At 38.4% G+C, this 8,095-nt stretch overlaps 1 protein-coding gene across 1 annotated transcript in view; it reads left to right on the forward strand.

Moving 5' to 3' along the window:
* Positions 1–5,799: 5,799 nt before the first annotated feature.
* Positions 5,800–8,095, forward strand: part of LOC107574659 (T-lymphocyte surface antigen Ly-9-like) — a 6,531-nt gene continuing 4,235 nt past the window's right edge. The window contains exons 1-3 of the mRNA XM_016261098.1: positions 5,800–6,025; positions 7,201–7,512; positions 7,697–7,972. Of these exons, the coding sequence (XP_016116584.1) occupies positions 5,962–6,025; positions 7,201–7,512; positions 7,697–7,972 (652 nt within the window). The 5' untranslated portion in view covers positions 5,800–5,961. The remainder of the gene's footprint in view (positions 6,026–7,200; positions 7,513–7,696; positions 7,973–8,095) is intronic.

Here is an 8,095-nt window from a genome sequence, read left to right on the forward strand (position 1 = left end):
ATTATTTTATGAAAGATTAAATGCGTATAAGAACAATATTAGCATAACAGTAGCAGACCTCAAACTCCAGGATTCTGGAAGATTCTCTATTACTGCAGAAGGAAAATCTATACAATATGAAACAAAATTCATTGTGCTGCATGTTCGTGGTGAGTTTAATTACTTGATATTTATTCTGTCAATGCTGTTCGGATGCAAATAGCAAATTCTAAAACAACATATTTAAGAACTGACGCTGATTATGTTCATGGTCATTTAAATTAAGTTAAATAGTTTAGTATGCTAATATAATTACTTTTTCATATTATTCTCTTACAGATCTTATCAGAGATGTACAGATTAATGTTTCCAGGCTGCAATCAGAAAACAGCTGCATGTTTCATCTTCGGTGTCTGGCGTCCGGTGGTCTGAATCTCTCCTACAGCTGGAGCGCTCATCAGATCCAGACTCAAGGATCTCACCTGAATATCAGCCTCTGTCCAGCAGAAAACACTACACTCACCTGCACTGCCAACAACACCCTCGGTGTCAAGTACGCTACTAAGACTGTAGTCTGCACAGACAAACCTGAGGATCAAAGGTTCTGTGTTAAAAGTTGAATTCTTAAATTATATAATTGACAAAAAAGTTTACTTTGAAATAAAGACAGACTAAGAACCATGCCCACACATTTTTTTGGAGACCCATTTGAATGGCAAGATGTATACTTGTTAAAGCTGCAGTCCGTGACTTTTGGCCCTCTAGCAGTTAATAAACAGAACTGAGTGCGTCTGGCGGAAGAACATTGTAGCCGGAGCTACTTCTCTCTGTTTATGTCTCTGGCAAATCACGCAGGTACTGTGCTCCTCCGCAGCGGCACCTACCCGAACCAGTCTGAATAGTCCGAATATAAACACTTATTAGAAGTGTACCGCAGTGATTCAGCACAAGCCAAAAACACAGTTTGGAAAATGGATTCATGGTGTACTCGCTTATTATATAAATTTTGAACACAAAAAAAATTGTCTGCAGCTTTAAATTGCTCTAAAATTATCTTGTTAAATTATTATCCATCATGATCTGTACTTAAGCAATTTTAGGATCTGTACATATTAACAACAACGTGGGCAAAATTACAACAGTAAATCTGTTCAAGCCACCAGTTGATACAGCATTTGTATGTATCTTATTTTTGATGAGATGAACTTGCAAACACCTTTAACTTGCATGTGTCACATACTGCTCAGTGAATCTAAAACACTCAGTGAATCAAATCACAAACTACTTTTTTATCCACAAGATGGCGCAGCCACATCAGGTGCAATTTTTTAATACTAAAAGTAGGCTACCAGTATGGCCTAGATGTTCCCCTTAAAATGACTTTTAACACATGTATGCACTTAGCCCCAAGTTGTGGTTTACCTCTTTTACGCTGTTAACCCAGAATACTGTGCCAAATGTGTACAGTGTGGCATCATGTTGTGTGCCAGACAACTTAAAATTGGGATTTTCCCCATTTCCTACTTGGAAGTAATGTCTGGAATGGCACTTGATGTTGGATATGCGACCTGTGAACTTGGTGCAGATCGATCCCTGACCTCAGTGACGCAAGTTATCTGATGTCATTTCCAAGATGGCAGCATCCTACTTACAGCGAGCATATATCTTGTCTTGCATATATCTAACAAACCTTAACATTATACATTAGATCTATATAGTCAGGGCCGCTGCTGGCCAAATGGGGCCCTAAGCAGGATTGCATTGTTGTGCTCCGTCCCTCAAATGTTATGAAAGTAAAAAAACTAAAAAAACAAAAAAAAAACACCAACTATAGGGGTCAAAATAGAACTTTAATGAAATATAAAAGTAAATAAAAAATAAATTGTATTATTTATACGTTACAATTTTAGCTCTAGACAGTTAGCCTACTTATGGCTATGATTTTATTGTCTGATTGATTTTATGGGCTCAAGCATTCAGAAATCACACAAAAGAAAATTAAGCCATAAAACCATGGTTAGTTTTTGTAAGGGTCCACATGTTTATGAAATTATAGAGGCTGTAGAAGTCTGATTGACTGGAGCTCACTGAGGTTGAAGTGTGACAGTTCAAAATCGCCCCCTCATTCACTATTCCCTACATTAGTCCACTAATATGGAGTGAATGAAAACGAGAGAACAAATTCGGACACTGAGTGCTCCGGCAGGAGACTAAGGCTAGAAGGGATACAGCTGCGGCTACTGGGCATGCGCACATCAATAGAGCGTCATTTTTGTCACACTGTACAACAACTGTTTTAGCATTAGTTTAAGGGTTAGGTTTAGGATTGGGGTAATAAAACACAATCCAATTGGTAGAAAATCCAATTGGCTTGCTGTTTAGTAATCATTCTTAGCAAACTGCCAACTCCAGAAGTAATGAAAAGATTCATATTGAACTCTGTCATGGAAACTAGCAAATATAAACCACAATTTTAACTATTTAATAATACAACTATTCACCTTTTTCTTCGATGCAGAAGTAAGCCTATGGGCGAGACTTCCGGTTCATTAGCCGCTGTAGGTAAATAACGAGAAGAATAACAACGTGCCGTAAACGATAAAACTGTTTGCACTACAAACCAGTGTGTTCATAGTTAAGATAATACATTAAAATAATATGGTAAGACACACCAATTTTCAATATCAAGCAGCAATTTAGCTTTGCACAGCTAAAAATAGCTGGACGTGGATGAGACCAGAAGCTAGACCCATAACATTTGGAAAAAGGTGGATACCTGTATGATGTATTCAGCAGTTTGGAAAATGGATGATTCAGATGAAGGCGCCATCTTTTGGCGAGACACGGGAATTCATTAGGCACAGCCCTCACAGTGCATTATGGGTATTCTCTAGCTGTTGAGTGTACACCAGGGGTGCTTCTCATTTCTTGTTTGTGCATCCTCGTTTCCTTTCCTCTCTACCTTTCCTCGCATCTTAGCTCCACCCCCTTAGGATACAAGGGAAGGACGCAAGGAATGGAAATGAGGACGGAGGAACCAAAGGATGAACATTGAAGTGACGCTTGAGTGGTCAAGAATATTCCAAAGCGTCATCAGCTGCGCTAAAGGGATCTGCCCTTATGTTGTTAAAGTTCCTTATTTAAGGCATTCATAATAAATATTAATAAAGCAAGATGCCCTGTTGAAATATATGACATGTATGGTTTATTTAAACTGCAAAGGTAAAATATAAATGTAAATTATTACAACAGATGTGAAGGGGGAGGAGAATTTATATGTGCATCAGTTTTTTTCACCGAAAAAGACTTCCGCATATACACCTGTGTATAAGGGATGGGAAGATTCACCGATTCGCTTTCTGTCTGAACCAAAGAAATACATGCGATAATATTTTTTCCATTGCATCGAATCGTATTGTGTTGAATCGGATCAAATTGAAATCGGATCGCACTGCATCGTAACAGGGGTGAATCGTATCGCATCGCATCGCTAGCTACTTCATATGTATCTTCAATGTATCGTATCGTTGGCTAATCATCGAGATGCGTATCGCATCGGCCTCAGTCATGGAGATGCACATCCCTACTGTATATCCTCACTCATGACTCCTCAGGAAGCACTCCTCGAATGTGTTTTGAATGAGTCTGCTCAATAACATTCACTACAAATGGCTGTCTCGGGGTGAATTTGGACACAGCCCTTGTCTCGCTGCATTACTATGGTGGCTGTGTGTGTGTGTGTGTGTGTGTGGTCCTGGTAAACCCTATGTTATGGGGACAAAACGTCCCCACTGAAGATGGCAATATCCAAAATCCTTGTCCTTATGGCGATATTTTTGGTCCCCATGAGGAGACAAGCTTATAAATCATAGAGAATTAAGTGTTTTGAAAATCTAAAAAAGCAGAAAGGGTAGGTTTAGGGTTTGTGTTGGGCGATATAATATACGGTTTGTACAGTATAAAAACCATTACACCTACGGAATGTCCCCATAAAACATGGAAAACCAACATGTGTGTGTGTGTTGACACGTGCACTTCAGGACGTCCCGGTTCCTGTCTGCCGTGCTGCTTAGTGGTTTGTGATTGTAGCTACGTGTGCTTAATATCTTAATATCACTCTCTGTTGTTTAAAGTGATCAAATATAACTTAATTCCCACCATTTTTCTGTTAATATCTATCAAACTAATCTAGTTTGCTACTAACCAGCTGGAGACACTTAATATACAGCGATAACGACTTGATTGCACAGATACTATTTAAACTGAACTGAGCTGGACGATGACACCCCTGAATTCAATGATGAACTGCCTTTATCTGAAAATTGAGTGTTTGCTATTGTCCTTTTGCATTAATGTAACTGGTGTGAATCATTTATTGACTTAATTTAATTAGTTTTCTTTTCTTTCCTATATTGTATTATTATTATTTTTTATATATGTTGTTTGTACCGTTATAAATTCTATGCGTTTCATAATAAGAATGGGTTAATGAACTCCACGAAATGTTGTTCCTCTACTATTGTTCGCAAGTTAAAAAAAATATAATGTTAAAGTCGCGGACTTTTCTTTTGGGGGTTTGTCTGGGAAGGGAATGATATCAGTGGAACACATCCGGGGTTTCTCCGACATGTGATAGCCTCAAACTACCTGTGTGCGAGGCTATTGAGCACATGTACTACTCGGTTCTCCCCGCGAATGACTCTGCTATGGCGATGTTTTTTTTGTCTAAAATGCATATTTATCGCTGGATGAATGTGATTACTCTATACTAGCACTTGATTGTGCTAGTTATGATGTAAATGTATATTTTACTGTGTTATTTGACTTAAACGATGTACATTGTGACGTTAACTAATTAGCATCATATGTTTAGTGTGCCAGAGAGGCCAAAGATTTCTCCTTGTTACAGATTGAGTAAAAGAAAGTGCTGAATCTCATCAACGAGTGGTCTCTATGTGTGTGAGGGTGACCGGTCCAGACATGCTACATTGACACACTATTTTCCTATTCGATACTGTAAAGCTGCTTTGGCACAATCTGTATTGTTAAAAGCACTATATAAATAAAGGTGACTTTTTACCCTACATTTTAAATACTAATAAAATGTAATACTTATGAAAAAAGCCTGCTGGACAGTTACTAGAATAAACCTGTTTGCACTGCTTAGTGTATACAGTTAGTTTTCCTGACAGGGCCGTACTCTTCTGCTGACCGCCTGACTAATACTTTCCATTAGAACTAAAACCTGAGTTTCACTTCCTCTGATGGACTCAGTGTCGTTGCATTGCAATGTCCTGCACAGTCTAAAAAAACTGATCTGATGTAGAAACAACAAAGGGTGTGTCTTTGCAAATGTGCATTGAATAAATGTACTTTTTTACGCCTTCTCGTTTGGATGTGAGATGATGAGATGATGAGGAAGTCGCTTTGCTCTGGCACCCAGTGAGCATGTGGTTACATGAGTCTGGTTACATTGTGGTCACAGTATGCAAACTAATGTTGTTCTTTCACAGCTCCATCAGCAAATGAAGCTGGCTGTTTAAACTCTGACACATCAGGACCTTTAACAAAGAGACTCTCTTTTCTAAAACGTCCTTGTTCCTCTAGGGTTTCACTTCACTTTTGCTCCCTGATGAGCTTCCAGTACTTTTGGTCATTTATAGCACTGTGCATGTAAATGCGTAACCTTCACTTCCCGCACACTGCAGTGTTGGTGGATGAAACGCCTGCGCTCTTGCACTTGACCCTAGTGGGAGGTGCAAACTAATTTAGAGACCAGAAAGCCCCTAAACCTCAAGCACAACTTTCAGAAGGCGCTTCTTAAAGGTCACGTCACCAAAGCTCATTTGTGTGTTGTTATTTGTGCAGATATGCACAAACTGAGATGCAGAGCAGTCGGTGTGAGGAAGTCTGTTGTTGTCTCTTCTGTTTCGCTGTATCTGCCGTCACGAATGCCTCAGTCTGTCGTCTAAACATCTGGACATGAACGTCTTTCAAGAGTCCCGCTGCTCCATCTTAGGAGTTCTCCTGGTTTTCCTTCTCCAAGGTGAGTGACTCGAGAAATCCAGCAGTTATTCCTGTATAGGGAATGAATATGAATATTTCAAATGATTATTAAATATGTTTATGTTTAGGATGGAACTTAGGAGGTTTTAGCCGACAGGACACTTATGTATGTGTGGGGAATGAATGTGCATCTGGAAAACTGCTCTTGCTTTCATATATGTAATGCTAATATATACAATGCTCTTGATTCCATAGGGCATAGTATATGAAATTAACGATGTTTGCTTAATAAATACAAAATTATATATAATGCATGTTTATAGCTGTATTTTGACTTTACTTTTTAAGGTAAATGATCATGCATGTTTAGGTAATATCAGTGTTTCATCTGTGAGAAAAGGCTGTTCGACTCAGGAAACCTCAAGCCTTATCGTTTAGAGAATGTGGCTAGTTGTAATAGAGTGTTTTTCTGTTGCAGCCAGCAGTACAGTGTGAAATCAGGTTAATTGGGGGACATTTTTCTAGTAATTTCAATGGCAAATTGTGTCCCAATGTACCTGAATTCACCATAATCAAAAAACATATGGTTTAATGTTGACTTGTCATTTGGTATTATTTCACCAAAATGGCAAAAACGTGTAATACTTGCAAAAAGAGATGCAACTGTTGAAGGAGAGTAAATTAGCGGATATGAGAAAATAAAATTAAGATGTTAAAATTAAAATGGACACATGCAGAAACAAAAATCGCAGTGTGATGGGTGAAAGTGCTGCTGTGAAACACTTCCTCACAGAGCATGAATGGGCACAAGTTACCAAATACAAACACAGATCAGGAGTCACCGTGCACTGCAGTTACATTATAAACACCAAAGACCATGTGCATCCAGATCTGGTGGGAATAGTGTTATTTTTCATGCTGATGTTGCTGTGGAGCTGTCCTCTTGAAGACAGGAGTGTAAAGACATAGTGAGACGTGTGAGATGCTCTGTGCTGATAGCAAAATCTAAAACGCATACTCTGGGAGCTTCTTTTGATGGTTGATTTATTATTTGTCGACTTTCTGTTGCTTTTTTTCTCATGCATTTTGTTGGTGTTGTCAAACTGATATAATGAAGTGTTTTAATGGAAACATTGTCTTATGTTAAATGCATAAAATATGGCATGCATTTGTGACAGTATGTAGCCATGTTTTGTTGTCTGTTCTGTATTGCAGGGTCGTGTGTTGATCCAGATGCAGAGGTTGTGCACAAAGCTGCTGGAGACTCACTGGAATTAATAGCTGATTATCCAAAAGATGGTCTTGAAGTGCAGTGGAAATATTATGATACTACTTTTGCTGAGTATCGAAAAGATGATTTCCAAAAAGTCAAATCTGAATTATTTTATGAAAGGTTAAAGATGAATAAGAACAATATTAGCGTAACAGTAGCAGACCTCAAACTCCAGGATTCTGGAAGATTCTCTATTGTTGCAGAAGGAAAATCTATACAATATGAAACAAAATTCATTGTGCTGCATGTTCATGGTGAGTTTAATTGTTTGATATTTATTCTGTCAATGCTGTTCGGATGCAAATATCAAATTCTAAAACAACACATTTAAGAACTGATGTTGAATATGTTCATGATTATTTAACTAAAGTTAAATAGTTCCTTTATGAAGGAATCAGTATGCTAATATAATTACTTTAGCATATTATTCTCTTACAGATCTCATCAGAGATGTACAGATTGAGTCCAGTGTTACCCGGCTGCAGGACAGCTGCATGTTTCATCTTCGGTGTCTGGCGTTCGGTGCTGGTCTGAATCTCTCCTACAGCTGGAGCGGTCTTCAGATCCAGACTCAAGGATCTCACCTGAATATCAGCCTCCGTCTAGCAGAAAACACTACACTCACCTGCACTGCCAACAACACCCTCAGTGTCAAGTATGCTACTAAGACTGTAGTCTGCACAGACAAACCGGACGATTCAAGTATCTCATCAGGTATGGTTCTGCAATAGATTAAACTTCTTAAATACTCTAATGATTAAAAAACAAATGTTATAGCCTGCTCTGAAATCCATAAAGAGCACTAACAATTATGCAATTTGGTGCAAAGATGCAGGT

The sequence above is a fragment of the Sinocyclocheilus grahami genome, unplaced genomic scaffold (genome assembly GCF_001515645.1).
Source record: "Sinocyclocheilus grahami isolate Dianchi unplaced genomic scaffold, SAMN03320097.WGS_v1.1 scaffold2300.1, whole genome shotgun sequence".
Lineage (NCBI taxonomy): Eukaryota > Metazoa > Chordata > Actinopteri > Cypriniformes > Cyprinidae > Sinocyclocheilus > Sinocyclocheilus grahami.